This window comes from Lissotriton vulgaris, chromosome 5, assembly GCF_964263255.1.
Source record: "Lissotriton vulgaris chromosome 5, aLisVul1.2, whole genome shotgun sequence".
NCBI lineage: Eukaryota > Metazoa > Chordata > Amphibia > Caudata > Salamandridae > Lissotriton > Lissotriton vulgaris.
The window spans coordinates 922,708,606-922,727,011 of NC_141693.1; the positions used below are offsets into that span (position 1 = coordinate 922,708,606).

At 44.7% G+C, this 18,406-nt stretch overlaps 1 protein-coding gene across 1 annotated transcript in view; it reads left to right on the forward strand.

The window, feature by feature from the left end:
• Window positions 1-18,406, forward strand: part of CFAP46 (cilia and flagella associated protein 46) — a 1,558,477-nt gene that overhangs the window by 41,010 nt on the left and 1,499,061 nt on the right. The window contains exon 2 of the mRNA XM_086922533.1: window positions 16,115-16,197. Within this exon, the coding sequence (XP_086778659.1) occupies window positions 16,149-16,197 (49 nt within the window). The 5' untranslated portion in view covers window positions 16,115-16,148. The remainder of the gene's footprint in view (window positions 1-16,114; window positions 16,198-18,406) is intronic.

An 18,406-nucleotide genomic window follows, 5' to 3' on the forward strand; every position in this document is an offset into this window, starting at 1 on the left:
TGCAGACACACGCGGATGACGTCTCTGAACATGTCATCAAATGGTGGAGGTTCATTGATGACGTGTTTGTTATATGGAAGGGCACAAAGGAGTCGGCACTTGAGTTTGTCAACAAACTTAATATCAACTCATTGAATTTGGAGTTCACAGTGCAAGTTAGTGACATTAGGGTAGAATTTTTGGACGTTGAGATTTTTGTGGAGAATAAGACCATTTGTACCAAATTACATCGGAAATGTACAGCGGGGAACTCCATTCTCCATGCTAGCAGTGCACACCCAAAACACCTTTTTAGGAGTATTCCTTATGGGGAGTTTCTTCGTATTCAAAGAATTTGCAGCAGGAAAGAGGATCTAGACACTTGTCTAGAAGAATCTAAGGAGAGATTCATGGCTCGAGGATATAATCAAAAAGATTTACAAGCTGCCCTGGATAAACTAAAGAAGGGTAATCTTTCAAATGATAGTGTGACACCTGATGAGGCTCTTGAACATACTACTGCAAAACCTACAGTGAGACTGATTACTACTTTTAGTAATCAGGATCAGGCAATTAGGAAAATTGTTAGTAAGCATTGGCCCATCCTACATACTGATATCACACTATCTCCCGATCTGAAAAACCAACCTACTATCACATTTAGAAGAGCACCCTCAATGAGGGATGCTTTGGTAAAAACTAGCCCAGAAGTGACCAATCAGAAAAATTGGTTGACAGATAAGAAAGGTTTTGTAAAGTGTACTTCATGTAGGGCATGTAAGTTTGGAGTAAACAAATAATTTTTTGTGGACCCCTTCTCTAACATGCCCAACAAAATAAATGGTTATTACACATGCAAAACAGAATATGCGGTCTATATATTAGAGTGCACCTGTCAACTTGCCTATGTCGGCAGCACAAAACTCCCTGTTTTTAATATGATCCTCCAGCACTTGCGGGCAATCGTCAACTCAGATCCAACGTATCCGGTTGCCCACCATTTTAAACTAGTGCATCAGAACATATTGGAGGATCTCAAATATTATGTTATTGATAAGCACAGAGATTGTAGCAGCGGACCCTACGATGCCGCACCTAAAACCCAGTTCCAAAAGAAGTCTGTAACGTTTTGTGACACCAACCCCGACGTCAGCTGCTAATTGACGTTGCTGTGCTTTCCAGATCAAAAAGCAAGGGAAGTCGGGTCACTTCCTCCTCGCACAATCGTTTGTAGGTTCCGAAGTCGTGAACCTGGAGAAATATCTTCGTCGTCTCAACGCAACGGCAAGATTAATTGTTTTATTTTATATATTTTTTAATTTATCTATATATATTTTATATACCAGTCAATGTTAGCCTATGGAAGGAAATTCAAGTTACTGTAAGTATGGTTAGAATTACTTTTCAGTTTCAGTAGTGGGTTGAAAGATGCAGCACTGAGGTCTCTCCTGATAACAGGTGAGTAAATCGGAATTTGTAGTTCGGCTGCATAGCCCCCCTCCTCAGGCCACTTAAGGCCCAGGGGCCCCATCCCCCGGGGCCGTCCTGCATCCTGTTAAACTTTAAAAAAAATATATTTGGGGAAGGGGGCCACCTGGCCCCCATCCCGGGCCACTTCTGGCCCCGGAGGGGGTCCCCGGGGTCTGGCCCTCTCCGTTGGGGCCCATGGGGGCGTCCCCAAGCCCCCCACGGTCCCTGTTGGCTCCCCGCACCCTGCGGAAGCCGGCATTGCCTTTCTGCATGGGGAGCAGCTAACATGCTGCTCCCCATGCAGAAAAGCAATCGGCTTTGGTTTTTGAAAGAGAACAGGTTTCCTGCTCTCTCTTTCAAACACCAAAGCAGTTTTCTATGCGGCTCCTGCCCTAGCATAGCAAACTACAGTTTCCTGGGGGTGGGCACCCCGGGACACTGCAGGAGCCGGCCCTGGGGTGTGGCGGTTCCCACAGCCACGCGGCCCCCCTCCCAACATTTAAAAGCCCAGAGAGGGGGTGGTCCCCGGGGCTGGGGAGTCCTTGAAAGTTTGGGGGTGATTGGTCAAGCAGGGGCGAAAAAAAAGGGGGTCTCAAAATGTGTTTTCCCCATGCAATTTCCCATAGGACCTTTAGCCACAGCTACAGCCCGAACAGCTGAACGGAACTACCCCAAATTTGGCAAAGAGGTTGTCCTCAGTTCAGACTCCTGCCATTTGCTTATTTGGTGTAAATCCGTTCAGTAGTTCCAGAAAAAATGACAGTTAAAAATACATATATCTATGGGCTCAGAGGGTCTGCGAACCCTACGCAGAGCCAGCACGCACCCTGCCGTGCACGAGCTGCTTTTTAATTGTCTGTCAACACTCCAAATCAGGAAGTGTTGGCAGCCATCTTGTGCCTTGGTGAAACCCATGCACGAGAAACCAAACAAAAAAACGCGAAAAGGGGGCAGGGTAGACACACCCTGACCCCCTAGGCCTGCTCAGGGGGTCCTACAAGGACCCCCAGGGCCCCAAAAAGTTTTTTTGTTTTCAAAAAAATCGTGGGATGCGCGTGAGATCCACGCATCCTAGTGATATAAAAAAAAAAGAAATTCGGTCTCCCGCGGTAAATATGTTGATTTGCCCCCGGGGGGCCAAATCCCGGGGGCATTATTGAAAAAATAGTGTGGGGGGTCCCAATCCCCCCACACTGCCCCGGGGATCGCCACCCCCGGGGCTCTAATTTAATTTATGCGGGGGTCTCACGGGGGCCCCCCGCAGCCCTGGGGACCGCCACCCCCGGGGCTTCTTTAAAATGGGTGGGGGGCTCTCAGGCCCCCCAGCCCCAGGGACCGCCACCCCCGGGGCTTTAACATTTTACCTGGGGGGGCTCTGAGGCCCCCCTGCCCCGGGTACCACCACCCCCGGGGCTCGATTTTAATGTATGCAGAGCGGCTCATGGGGCCTCCCCGCAGCCCCGGGGACCACCCCCCAGGGCTATTTTGAAATGGGTTGGGGGGCTCTCAGGCCCCCCCCAGCCCTGGGGACCGCCACCCCAGGGCAAGAATTGAATGTATGCAGGGGGGCTCACGGGGCCCCCGCAACCCCGGGGACCGCCACCCCCGGGGCTTCAAACAAATGGGGTGGGGGCTCTCAGGCCCCCCAGGGCTTCCCAAAAATGTGGGAGGGGGGCCGCGTGGCCCCCCATCCTAAAGCCCTCGATGGCCCTGGGGACCGCCACCCCCCCAGGCCCTGCATTGCAAACAGCAGTGTCCCGGGGTGCCCACCCCCGGGACACTGCTGTTTGCAATGCAGGGCCCTGTCCTTGCAAACTGCTTTCCTATTTGGAAGAGAGGACAGGGAACCTGCTCTCTCTTCCAAATAGGAAAGCAGATTGCTTTTCCATATCGGGAGCAGCATGTTAGCTGCTCCCCATATGGAAAAGCAATGCTGGCTTCCGCAGGATGAGGGGAGCCGGCTGGGTCCGTGGGGGGATTGGAGTAAATGACAATTTTTAAATGTATTAATTGTTGTTTTTATTTTTTGTTATACTGATGTGCTACATTTTTTTAAACAATTTATTTTTAGATACTTTATTTTTTCAAAGTATATTATAATTACATTATAAATTACATTACATAATATACTTTCTCGGAATTAATTACTTTAGTTTAAATACTTTGCAAATAGGCAATAGTCTTCTAAGTACAGTAGTTACAGTTGTTGTAATGCGCAACACAATTTCAGAAACAATGCAACATTGAGGTCAATGTGAATTTCTAGTTAAATGCAATTAGTTACTTTTTGGATTACTTTTCTAACCACAGGACTGGATCCTAGATTCAGCCCTGGGACTTCTCCTGTAAACAGTTGAGTAAAAGCGTTTTGGTTACAGTAGTGATTTTTAAGGAATATTATTGTATTTTAAAAGTGGACACTTGGAAACTTTTTCACATAGAATCACCTATGTAATCCTATGGGAGGAAATTCACTTAGCAGGTAAGTAGTGTTAACGTTACTTTTTTTTAACTCAGTGGTGGCTCCTGGATCCAGCATGGGTGCATCTCCTGTAAACAGTTGAAAGAATGCCTTTAAGTCATACAGGCAATTTTTAAGGAATATGTTTAGTTTGTGAAAATAGACAATGGATTCCTATGGAAGGAAATACAAGTTACTGGTAAGTACGGTTAGAATTACTTTTCAGGGTCAGTGCTGGGCTAAAAGAAGCAGCACTGAGGTCACTCCTGATAACAGGTGAGTAAATCGGAATTCATAGTTCTGCTGATTTTATAGGATTTTTATAAAGTTCAAAAACTCCACACTTAAAAAACGTTTCTGCTGAAAACCACACAATGGATTCCTATGGAAGGAAATATAAGTTACTGGAAGTATGCTAAGAATTACTTTTCAGGGTCAGTGCTGGGCTAAAAGATGCCGCACTGGGTTCTCTCCTGATAACAGGTGAGTAAATTGGAATTTGTAGTCCGGCTGATATTACAGGAATATTTGTACAATGGTGAAGGAAGGGGGCGGGCCTGAGATGACATGTGTGCAAACACAACCTGTGGCGCATTTAAAGTTGCAGGATTAAGTGCCCTTAAATCCTGAGGTCCCCTGGGGGCCAACTTGCCCACCAGGTACCTCTAGTATGCGCCAGGGGACTGCGTTGAAAAGAGGTGTTCTGAGGCCATGCCCCATTTTACAACACTCTGCAACGCAGCTCTGTGGCACTTACTGGAGGTACCTGGTGGGCTAGTTGGCCCCCAGGGACCCACAGTATTGACAAAGAATAATTCCCCAACTTAAACCATGCCACAGGACGTGTTTGTAAACATGTGAACTCAGACCCTGCCCCCTCCCTTCACCACTGTGCAAACGCACCCGTGGCGCATTTTAAATTGGGGGATTAACTCCCCTTGAATCTTGAGGGTCCCTGGGGTGCAACTAGCCCACCAGCTACCTCCAGTAAGTGCCACAGAGCTGCGTTGCAGAGAGGTGTAAAAAGGGGCGTGGCCTCAGAACACCTCTCTGCAACGCAGCCTCCTGGCACATACTGGAGGTACCTGGTGGGCTAGTTGACCCCCAGGGACCCCCGATATTCAAGGGGAATGTGTTACCACTCTGCAAACGCCCCGGGGGGTGCGTTTGCAGAGTACTGCAATAAGGGGGTGCGGCCTTCGGCGCAATCCCTTTTTTTTAATATTCTTTTTTTGAAGAAGGGGGGCTGTGTGGCCCTCCTTCTTTTTCTAATTTTTTGGCCCTGGGGACCTCATCCCCCAGGGCCTGCCCCCAATTTTGTTTCTTTTTAAGAACACTTTTTTGAAGGGGGCCCTGTGGCCTCCCTCCTATGGCCATAGTCTGCCCCGGGGACCCCATCTCTCGGGGCATGGGCCGTTAAAAAAAAAATATATATATTATTAAAAGGGGGGATGCCTTGCCCCCTCCTGATGCCACTTTCGGCCCCGGGGATCCCATCCCCCGGGGCCGGATTACCAAATTCGTCCAAGAAAGGAGGGCGCACTTCTGCACGGCTGGTGCAAGCAGCGGGGATGAACGCTCCCCCGAAGATTATCTTTCACCAAGAAAAGAGAATGCTTGTACTCGCTTAGTATATATTCCAGGGTTTATTAAGAGGCTATTGCCAGCACTCCCACACCTACGTGTTTCGACCGCAGGTCTTGGTCACACTGTGACCAAGACCTGCAGTCGAAACGCATAGGTTTTCTCTCATCAATTCTTTGACACTAACACCTCTCATCCGCCGGACTTCAGTACACAATCTTGAGCAACGGTGGCTTACCACAGGGGCACCAGGTCTTCCCGCGGGGGTCCTCCGACTCCTGCCAGGTGTTCCTTCTGTGTTCCCGTGTCCGCCGCCAAACGTGCTCTTCCGTGTTCCACGGCGGGGGACTGGTTGCTCAAAAACTCCTTCTGGGTTAATCCTTGAATTCGCACAGGCGAAGTTGACCGCAAAACAAACCAGTACACTTCTGAGAGGCAGGTCAGAGAGGCGCCTAAATTGTATACAGCAACAGTCCTGAAACCTCGGAACCTCCGCGTTCAAAATCAGGTACAGACCTTCAAACAACGTGCTCCAGACAATGACGTTTTTTAGTGCATAATCTTTATTTGCAGTTTAGCCAGCATGACGCGTTTCGGCTGCGGGGCAGCAGCCTTGATCACATGACACCCCGGACATAGTGCTCAGTTTAAATAGTAACACTTCCTGGTCAGGCTAGGTTTCTCGGCAAGTAAAAACAGAAGACATACTACATATTGTCATATGAATATCCTGGATCCAAATTAACAATGTACATGGAGAATCTTAAATACTAGCAAATAAAACATAAATATGTTTTAAAACCAGATAATAATGTTACGATAAAAAATCCTATACAAAAGGTAAATATTGATAAATACCTATAAAATTCAGTCAATCAATATTATTATTGTCCTTAATGCAAGTGGCATATATATAGATAGATATATATATACTTACAAAGACAATAGATCACACTCCATTCAATCTTTACTCTTCACACACGGTCACAAATTGGCTGGATGATGGAGCCCACTGCCGGACACTCCTGGGTGAGTTTTGGGATCTAATGCATGCACCCAGCAGACCCCCAGACATATGGGCCCCCCTCATCTCCAATCTCCAAAAGTTGACCACCTCTTGACAGCTCAGAGGCGGCCTCCCCTAGTTCTGACACACAAAACGCCCAGGTTGAAGCTGCTGATTTCACCTCTACCCCACCCCCCACCCCCAGCCAGATTAATTGTGCCTCCTCCTCTGTGCCTTAATTACTATTCGATTACTGATAGGCAATGTATGTGTCTTTCTTAGCCTTCATCTCCTTACAACATGGAGTGCAACTGGAAATTTATTATCTACTGAATGACTGCTGTGATGTCAACTTGTAATGGGCCATAATTTCCCTTTTCCAACAAAGGTTTTTGAAAAATCGAAAAAAAAGAATCAACAAACATGTTTACTCGTCACTGATATTCTGTGGTTATTAACCCCTTGAGTATATAACACCCTTCCCCCACATAATGGGAATGCCCCTTCTTTTCTCATCTGTATAATTCTCTTTTGCACATTGAACTCTTGAATTGCTCAGTTTTCACTGCTCTTTTTGCCGAACAACTGTCTGTCTGTACAGACCATGCTGTTACTTACCTAGAATGCAATGTTTTGTTCTGCCTCAGTGTTAGGGCAGGCTTTTCGACACAACCTATTACAGATTTATGTTTACCTGCCCTCATTAGTACACACATTTCCCTATCATTCTTTTTTAATCCTCAGCCACCTGTAGAACATTTAAATGTGAGATTATGTTTCCAATTGTACATGCTTAATCAAATATGTGTGGCCCCCAACAGGTGAGATTTGTTTGCGTTGCTTGCATCTCCTGCACACCTTTCGCTCCCAAATTGTTCAATCTGTTCCTAGATTCAACGTTTATTTTTTCCTTATACCCAATGCGTGGCTGGGTTAGTATTATTGGCAATTAACAACTGCTGTTCAGTTCTCTGAACACACTTGAGTGGAATGCAATCTATATGAAACAATCCACAAATAAGATAGATGCAACTTTAAAAAGAAAGGCGATTTTTAGTTTCAACGAAGCAACGCTCTTTCCACTCCTACAGCATAATCGAGATGGCGTAATCAAAAACACAAGATGTTTTTGTCTAAACACATTAGAGCCAATGCAAATTCATATTATAATTTCAGGGCCATGCACAGCTGCTTATGTTCAGTCACAAAACATCTGCTTCATAACAGTTATCTCAATTTCTGACCGTAGGTGTTTATTTTGGTTACCTAACTGGTGGTTTATTTTCTTGCAGTAATGTAACATCATTTTCGAATGCAGTCTATGTTTAATTTGATTTTGTGCATTTCAGATGTTTTCTTACTTAGTGTGATTTGAAAATTACTGATATCTGGGCGACAATAGAATGAGCAAGACACTTCAAGTAACAAGTATTTGCAATGCAATAGGTCTTGCATTACTGAAAGTTTGAAGTATTGGTGTTCCAAATGATATTGTGTGTTAGTTTTTTTTCTTACTTTAAAAATATCCCAAGCTATAGCATAAGTAATAAAATAAAATCCACGAAGCAAGAAATGTCTCAGTTTTGGCTTATCCTCAGGGTCATGCCGAGGCTCAGAGGGATCCACCTCATGACAGCCCCAAGTCTGGATTACAATAATAGCGCAGACTTTTGGGGTGGTCATGCGGAGGAAGGAAAGGTTGGGAACTGCAAGAAGGGAGATCTGTGAATGAAGAGAGAGATTAGTAAGATACCCTTTATGGAAAATAGCAACTTATCAAAATCAGCAAGCGAGGTCAGATATATATATGAGACCCTTATGAGCTACCTGTAAAAGAAAATAATCAACCCAGTAACAGGGGAGGTGAGAGGGAGTATTCTAGTTCCCAATACGAGTGCTGCAAAAGGGAAAAACAAAATAGAGATGTTAAATGAACACCTCTTTCACTTAAAAAGCCTGTTCTACTTCAGAAAGAATACGAAATACTTTGACCAACACACCTACCCTCATTAGTGGGTTGGAATGAATCACAAAGGACCGGAGCATCAGACTTCCATTCACCCACTACTTACCACCCTGTTAAAGAACACAAACACAACAAAATACCACTGCTTATTATGTTGGTTCTAGGTGTAGCTCAATGAGTAACAAGGCAGCAGAGTACCATGAGTATATCAGGCTCTATGAGTTCCGAGGCAGTAATGTTCAACACCAACAATATTTAGCCAGATATCCGCTTTAGGAAAATACCTTCTAAAAACGTCATCTATTAATGCAGTGAATAAGATGGGAGTTCCTTCACTCCCTCAAAGTCAGATAATGTCCCAAGAAATCTCCTCCGCATGAGTCACAGTAAAGGACTCTCCAACGAGGAGATGCAATAGAATGTCCCTGCTCTTCAAGGAGAGAGTGGGATGGTGTAGAAGCTAACGCTTCTCCTAACAAATGCCAGCAAACGTTTCCCCCGCATGAGTCCGCAAACTCAGCTGGTCTCGCCAATGGGGGAGAAAGCTGAGTCAGGCACTAAAGCCCAGCAAATGAAGGGACCACAGGAAAATTAAATGTTGGTGCTACAAGCACCCTTACCGGACTGCGACCTCTGTCATGGAATCCAAATGCAGTTTGTAACTTGAATAATCAGCAGTCCGGCGATGCTCATTCTAGCTATATCCGGGTTTCCCGACAGCACGCACAAGACAGCGTGCTACGTCCGGAGCGAGAGCCATGACGGGAAATAGAATTTCTTCACAGGGGTGACTCTTTTTTTGCCCGACTCCCCCTGAAGCCGGTCAATGTTTGCGGGTATGATGCTACCTGACAAGAAAATAATGCAGTGCCACGGGCTGTTACTAGGTGTCCCTCTGGAGTTGTAAAGGGACCTCTATTAGCCACATAAGGTACTGCCCCCTTACTCCTGTTACTGCTGGGATATTTATTAACGAAAAAAATCTAACTAACATTATTGTTTGCAATGCCATTAGTCAAACTTTCAGTACTGCGAGAACTATTACATTTCAAATGCTTGTTTTAAGTTAGCGCTATTGGCATTGTAAATGGCAATGTCTTTTACCTACCAAGGGTGAAGGGAGGGAGCAGCAGGAATTATTTGACTGCCAGGTAACTCCTTTATGGAAATGCCTCCCTGATAGGTGGGAGGTTTTCTGCCTGGCTGAGCAGGTCCACTAACGAAGAATACATATGGCATTTGTCCAGGTTATGTACTATGCAGGGCAGCTCGAAAGCTTCAGGGAATTGGTCCCATTAGATGTAAAAAATGCACTCTCTGCCTTGCTAGGCAGGGGCCATGCTCCATGGATTCCCATAGCTGCCATATAGTGTTATATTTTCTGACAGAACTGGCATCGCGTTGCCTCCTGAGACAGGAACAACAAGCAATGTAGTCAGGGTGCAGTATGACAGGCTGTCACTAGGTGTCCCTTAGGACCTCTTGTTGTCACATATGGTACTGCATCCTGCAACATGGCTAGGCAAAGGATGGCGCAGGGGTGAGAACTGCGGACTGGTGAGCTGGTGATCCCGGTTCGAGTCTGATGTCAGGCTCAACATCCTGTGATAATGGACTGATTTTTCAATTTCCCTGAGACCAGAGGGATGGTGGGGGCCTCCGAGCAGTGTTTAGGGAGGTGTGAGGGGGAGGCAGGGGAAATTAAGGGATATGATGAAACTGAAGCAGTTTTGTGGGAGGGGTGAGGGGAAGCACAGGAGATAAATAGACCGTAAGCAAATGATGCAACAAAAGTTTCACTCCACAAGTAAACGGAACAGTTAACGAGCAAAGGGGCAGGCCAACTAAAAAAAGAGTTTTATCTAATTATAAATAACCTGAACTGCAAGAACACATGCAAGAGGGGCAGTCCTCATGGAAGGTAACAAAATTCAAAAAGTAGGGACTACTAAGGTGTATTCAGTAGTGAAACACCAGCATTTCTAAAGGACAGCAAGAGGAACCAATGAAAAAGATGGGCTTTTTTCATGCAAAAATAACTTTACAAAGTACTTGAAAATAACATTGCTTTTCTATGTAGTGTATTATTTTGACCAAAATATCTTTTCATGAATTTCAACATCATTTTATTTAGTTTAACATTTTTAGTATGTATATAAGTTTATATTTCCTTATCTATTTGTATTCTCATACACACACGTTTCCCCAACATATGCGTGTATATACACGTGTTAGTTTTTTTTTTTTGTATGTTCACAGCAACACATTAGTACAACATAAGAGTTAGAACCAAAATATTATATAAGCAGTATAAATAATAAAGCATAAATCAACCAAAGGCAGGTAATCATATCATGACAGTACATGAAGCAAGAAACAATTAAAGGCCAGTGTAAATCCATTTTTAACAAAAAATAGTTCATACTTATATAAATTCTCAATCTTCATAATAATCAGAGAAAGAACCCCAAATTTTCATACCCATTTTCTTTTTTCTCCTTGATCCACTAATTGAGAAAAGCCCCCACTCCAATTTATATAAGCTGTACATTCTTGCTTGCCATTGTTGATAATCAGGCAGCTTTTCCTGAAGCCACTCACTGGTTTGTTTTTGTTATGTTTTCAAGTTATTTTTATTTATGACATAGGGCCCCAAACACCCCTTTTCTGTGTGTGTGCTCCCTAGCGGTAGTTGCCACTAGGTAGTTATGGTTAGGTCAGCTGCTTCCTTGGAAAACGTTTTTTGTGCTGCTGATAACTTTGAGCCGGTTTGACGAATAGCTATGAAACCTTCCAGAAAGGTGCTACATTTTGACTAACTTGTGCATGAAAAGTTTCGGGGTGATCCGACTAGCAGGAGACAAGAGAAAGGGGGGTTCCAAAGTGCAAAATCCCCAATGCATTTTCTATAGACTTCAGTTTATGCTTTACACAAGGCTGCAGAATAAACTGCTGAAAGCAATTATACCAAATTTGTCAGGAAGGTAGATCTTGGTACACAGTTTGTGCTTTTTGTGACTTGGTGTAAATCCATTCAGTAGTTTTTGAGAAATAAAGGGTAAAAAATGATTGTATCGCTGGATGGGTGGTCCACAAGAGGCTTGAGACTCTAGCGGTAGCACCATTTTAAAAATGGAGCGTTCTGATTTACCCGCTTGACTCTGGCAGTGTGGTGACTATGGGTTTGATGTGTCAGTTCCTCTTACCTCTCCACATCTACGCCCTGCCAGGACACCAAATACTCAAATTCAGTATTTGATCAAACAAGTGGCCATAAAAGATACATTCCCATTCTACAACAAAAGGAAAATCAACACATTTATTACAAAACATACTTTGTAAAGGTAAATTCGTTCATATCCATAAAATCAAATAGTTAAAACATTCCGAAGTAAAAATTATGTAATTCCATATTAATGCAGCATTCTAAAGTTATCCTCCTACATATAGCACTTTGCATAAAACATGCTTCTATGAAACACTGACTGGGTGACAAAAGAGATTGTAAAAGCACCATTACAGTCAGGGCAGGACTGGCTGTAGCGGGCACCGGGCAATCCCCTGGTGCACTGCACGGGTGGGGGCCGGTTTTCGGCCCCTGGGGGCCGTTTTTGTTACAGGGCCGTTTTCCGCCCTGTAACAAAATCATCCGAAAACCAGCCCTGGCAAAGAGCTCGGCCGCACCCCAACCCCCGGATGTGGGGATGGGGGGCCGGCCAAGCATTTTGTCAGGGCCGGTTTTGGTTCCCAGTCCGACCCTGATTACAGTCCTACATTGCCTAAAATTAGCTTGTCTTAAAACTTACAATACATAAAACTTCCTCAGTGCAGAATAACGTTTTCAAAAAGGCATTATTTACTGTCAGAAGCTCTCTGGTTAGTTCACTACCAAGTCTGGAGGCAATGCTAAAAACCTTCTTAGTGCTTCTAGCTAAGGCCGCAACTTTGACCATAACTAGTGGGCTCGAACTGTGTCTATCAACAAATAAAACTCCCAAATACTAGAACAAAGGAAACACTGATTTACTTATTGTTAACAGTAAAATAAATACGTTTCTTTTTTTTAGATCATAATGTGTCTTGCCCTGGTTAACTGTCAGATCTAAGTTAGCCATAAAAAAAACATAACTGGTCTAGCAGAGAAAGAAGGAACACCCAAGAGAGAAGAGTCTCTATGTTACAACTGTTTACTTAAGATCTCTTCAGATTGGAAGATCCTGAATTTACCGTAGTCAAATGTCTAATCCAACCATCAGGACTAACCACTGTGTCAGGGCCTCTGTTGGGAGAATTATGCTTCACGATTAACTCTTTTCCAAACCATTAAAACTCTTTTTTACTCCCTTCTACAGCCTTTCACAATCTCATGGTCTCTGAGAACTGTTTTCAAAGCTCTCAATAAATGACTGTGAGCCTTGGAGCAATTCGAATCAAACCACCTGGCATATTTCTTTGCGTGTGTCAGGGGGATGGTGTACAGGTTTCTAGCTCAATTACAACTTATATCAAAGCTAGCAGTTATATCCCCAGTGTCACCATTCTCATCCAGGCACATTAAGAAGTTAGTGTAACTAACATGGACCATTTCAGAATGAAATGTATCCTCGTACATTTTGCCCCAACTCGCTAGTACACCCCTGTTGCAAAAATGAACGAACAGTTGTGGATTCTTCTCAAATTGTAACTTAACAAAGAGCTATCAATATAAATTGCCCAAAAATGTGGTCATAATGATCATTTTCTGTGACTGTATATATAATCTTTCATCCAGCTGAGGAGATCATAAAAAACAGTATAAAATTATTAGGCTAGAAAATCCTCTGCTGATATAAGTAGGGCTTAGTATTGGATCCACAGACAGAGTCAAAAGCTAAATGCAAGTTGAATTTTAATAGAAGTAAATTAAGAGCATCACCATATGGATTACAGCAAAAATGTGTGAGAGGATTTCCTACTGGACCTGTTAACCCTCAAGACCCAGTAGCGGACACTTGGCAGTGACATGCAATGAAATCTCCATCCATAGGAGAGAAACATGACCATTGAGACTATTAAGACAGCATTCAAAATCTTCATGTAAGGAGTTCAGAAAATCAGAATTGTTGGATTTAAAGTTACTATTATAAAAGTTTATTAATGATAATAAATTAAAGTTGATCAAAATTAATTGATAGTGTGGAGATTCAAGATTAGTCCATACTACCCTATCGGGAAATGTATGAGATACTAGCATGATCAAACCTTCTTTAGCCCTTCCCGAGTTCACCTCAACTGGAGGAGTAAAATGAGCTGCAAAACCATCTAGATAGTCACTGGCTGTTGCCCACATTTCTTGAAGACACAGCACAGCATAACCCTTTTCTATCACTCTGGCAATCCGTGTTGGACAGCTTAGTAGCCAATCCAGAGATATGTCAGGTAGAAAATCTATAGACTATGCTTGCTGGGTTGTCAATTTTGTTGCTAATGCGGTTCCAATCCGCAGCACTTGCAGAAACCGAAACCGAAATTGATGTTATAGCCAAAGGAGGATCAACATAGCTCCCACTATTAGGCTTATCCAAAGAGCTGTGTACAGTAACCTCATTTTGATGTTAATATAGGTGATCAAGAGGTGAGAGGGATGTAAAGCTATTGGTAACTGGAATAAAGTATGTTGCAGGCGGGAACATGGGCGGTGATCTGTAAAAGAAACCTAATGGCAGCACCTCAATCCTGCTGTGAGCACTCAATGAGTGGTTAAGCCTTTCCAGGGTGTTTTTTGCGACTCATTGTTTAGGCCGATTACCGACCCCTGATACTTGTAGCACCATGTTTGTCTGGTCATGCAATTGCCCAAAGACACCCACCATTCCATTATTCCAGGAAACCACATTATTAATTAACTGGGCATAATTCTCAGATAAGTGCGTTCTCAGGGGAGTAAACCCTTTTCGCACTATTGTGCAAGGTGTATCCTCTGGAGGAAGGTGCAGGATAGGTGAAGATCCCATCATAATTAGCCACTGATTGTCTTTTTTAGGGCACAAGTGCAGGGTTAGCACCTGTGGCCAAGTTAGTTAGCATAGGTGCTCATAGAGGGCCTTGAGTGCACGGGAAACCCTTGGCCTGTTAATTGTGACGGCTTGCAGGTGCTCGTATCAGGCACATTAAGACTCCATTCAGTTGGAGTTGATGGGCAAGCATCGATTTTCATAAAACTGGCAGATGATGCTGTAAGTGGTTTAAGCCGCATGACCAGGTTCTTCAAGTAATATAGCCTATCTAAGATGGTATTCATAAAGGTATTTAGCTGTTTTTTCCAACAAGGCCAATTTAGTTGTCAGATCGGAAAGTACAATGCCACCTGTCGCCTCATCAACTGTTTGGATATCAAAAGTCGAATTGGTCTTTTTATGCAGTGAACATTTCTTTTTAGCTGGTGGCGGCGAGCAAAGCGAGTCTGCTGCAATAATGTGAATAGTCTCATCCTCAATGGGGGCTAATACTCCAGGTTTGTCCAAAACACATCTGTATTTCCTGCTAGTGCCAACCAATACAGGAGGAGGATTGGTCTCCAGGCGCACACTCCCTGCCCCTTTGACTTGTCCGTCCTCAGATCATGATTTCCTGCTCCATGGTTCCTGTTGCATTTGTGAGGTAACTTACTATGGCATTTGCCAGCCGATTCTCCTTGTTATTAGTTGTAGATTTCCTTTTGCCCATTACAGTGACTTCTCTGACAAAAATGTCTTGGGATCGATGAGCGAGAAAAAGAAGTTGTCAATGGGGTGTGGCCCAGACCGGCCTCCTCCGGCCACTGACGGGCACAGACACCCTGATCTTGGCCCAGTCTTTGCCCAGGCATGTTCCATGTGGTGGGACCTACAGCATCTTTTATGCTACATCACAGCACCCCTAGATGATTCCCCTGTCTTCTGGTAGCCTGGGATGTGGAGTCCAGTCTCTCCGTGCTGGAGAAAAGTGAGTTTCAGCATCCTACAATACTCAAAATAAAACTGATACAGATTTTTTACTTATTGCCATTGGGTCTGTGATTACACAGATTGCTGGGCTAGCTCTGTTCTTTACGTTTCACCCCTACCACTTCCTGAAAATCCAGTCAGTATTAAGTAGGGGCGTCGGGGAAGATATCCTCTTAGTGGAAAGGCCCATCTGCACACTAAATTTTGAGCCCTCAAGAAGGCATAAGATGAAAGCCCAATGAAGATCTTATCCGGGTCACTTGGGAGCAGGGAGCCCTTTGGATGTCACATGAAGGCTGGTACTTGCCAAAACAATGCACGTCCCTGCCCATAGTGGCTCATTGCTAATGTTTTCTTAATGATGACGAGCTGCCTGGCTGCGTTTCTGTGAATATGTGTGTGCTGTGCAGCCTATACAGCCACTCGGTCTTACTGTTGATATTTATTAAGATCCTGGTTAGGAAAAACCCGACCCACGATTGGCATCTGCCTTGGACCCCTTTGAGCATTGTACTATAGCCATAGTGGCATATCTGACGCCGAGTTTCACTCTTACATTTTAAAAATGCAAGAAAACATTTAAAAGAAACATTTACTACTAAGTTAATCAAACAAATCAGTGTGCATTTTCCTAACCTTGTTAACAGACCTTTTCATTGTTCTTCATTTTTGCTTCTCTGCAGAAAGCGTTTGTCAGATGACCCTATAAACTGGAAGATGGATTTGTTGATCCGCCAGCATCTTTCGGCAGCTCAGCATGAGCAAGGTACCTAAAATGGATATACCTATTGTGAGAGAAAACTAGATTTTTGTTTTTTATGACCTAGTTGTGCAGAAGTGCTTGTGATAGTTAAACCTTTAACCACAACTGCATGCAGGAATGTTCATGGTAGTGCTCTTGTGTTTGAGTGCTGGTCGACCTCTTGTAGCCACTGTCTAGTTTATTACTAATTGCACTTCAAAATGATATATGTGTACAATGTCGGAAAAATGAGACCTGTACCTACACATGCTTTTTGCTAGTGGTTCAGTCAACATTCACACTAACTTGTGTAACCCTAGGCCAATCATAGAGTCCTGTGGAAGAGAGCAATTCTTAAAATCCATTCAAAACATCTAGTGCAGTTGACATAGTGGCTTTCCAGCACCTGTTCCAAGGCACCCTGTTCAGTAGTAGACACTATGAGTTTCAAGTGGTAGAAGTTAGTGCCGAACATCCCAGTGGTTGAACTTAGTGCCGAACATCCCAGAGGGATGCCCTGTCACTCATTCCCTTCTAATGGTACTGCCAAGTTAATTTTAATGCATAGTAAGCACAGCTCAGTCACTGGTCTCTCTGATGCTGAGCAATATTAGGGGGCTGTCGCAGTACTTGGGAAAAGTGCCGAACTACAAGTGTAAACTCCTCAGTTAGTTTTTTTTTTTTTTAATTTGTTTTTATTGCAGAATTATAGACAAGACCTCAGAATAGGCCAACCATTACACTTCCTGCATCACAAATGTTGAAGTGACATTGATACTGTACACAGCCATTCAGCCCACATCCCGGAGGCTGGGCGGCGCGCCAATTTGTCCGTTCTCAAGAAGATGCCTCAGTGTTTGCCCTTCTCGGGCATCTGGTCGGTTGCACCATTTAGTATCCGCTTTTACCCCCCTACAACCCACCCTCCTTGCACCATCAAGACCCAAAGTTCACACTGGGACACCGACAACATTTCCTACCCACTACAATGTAGTTCCACCCCTACCCTTCCAAAGGCCATCTCCCGTAACCCCCTAGGGATACTTCCGTGGTGCTTGCCTACTTTCATCGGGAACCCCTCTCTTCGTGAATCCGCCCTGTGTCCTAACTACCGGTTCTCTTAACCTATGTACGGTGCTCAACTGCCTCCCCCGAAACACCACCCCTCCAACCCCCCCCTCAACTGCTGCTGATGCGGGCATACAGAATCCGTACTAACGCTGGAGCACGCCACCCATCAGGAGTCACTTTCAATCACCTAACCTGCATGGAACCCTATGCTATCATTGCTCTTCCTCTTCATCTTCCGTCATGTAATCATGCAGTGCTTGGACCACCATCTCCCAAGCTCTCGCCATGTCCAAGCATTTCTCATTGCCAGTTCTAGTAGCTTGTCGCATTCTGATAATACTTTCACAGCCTGAACATTTCAACAGCTCATTCATCCATCTCCTTACTGATGGGCCTTCTTTGGACTTCCAGTGCCAAGTTATCTCCCTCTGGGCCAACATGAGTCCCAGGTCAATAAATTTACTTGTGATTTTCGTCCTCTTAGTATGAGGGAACCAGAGCAGCAGGCATGCCGCCATGTCAAAGTCCACTTCCCTGTCTGTGACTGCATTCAGGAGCTCCCCCACTTCTGGCCAGTACGCCCCCAGTTTCGGACAACCCCACAACAGATGATCCAGATCAACCTCGGGAGCCAAGCATCTCGGGCACATTGCGTCGAGCACCTGGAAATACCGTTTTATCCTTTCCGGGGTCAGGTACGCCCTATGTACAATGAAGAAATGCACCTGCTGAAATTGTGCGTTCCTCGTCCCCTTCCACGTCCGTCGCAGCACATGGCTCCAGACTGTGTCCGGTATGGGCTTGCCTATACTGTCCTCCCATCGCGACTTCAGTGCTAGCAGTGGCACCAGTCCCTCATTCAGCATTCTAGTGTGGAGGCAAGTCACCGCTTTGACAGTGCCAGTGGCCATCACCACATATTGGCATGCCATGGTCACTTCCGGCTCTGCTAGCCCTCCCTTCCAATGTCTCTGCATCGCCGCCACCACTGCTGCGTGCAGTAGAAAAGTTCCATCCGGTAAGCCAAATTGCTCCTGTAGGGTCTGATAGGGGACCAACGTCCCATCGATATACAGATCCCCCACCACCTGCAAGCCCAACTCCTCCCATTCCAATAGCTGGGACCAATCGCCCCCATGAGGTAGCGCGGTCAGCATTCCCA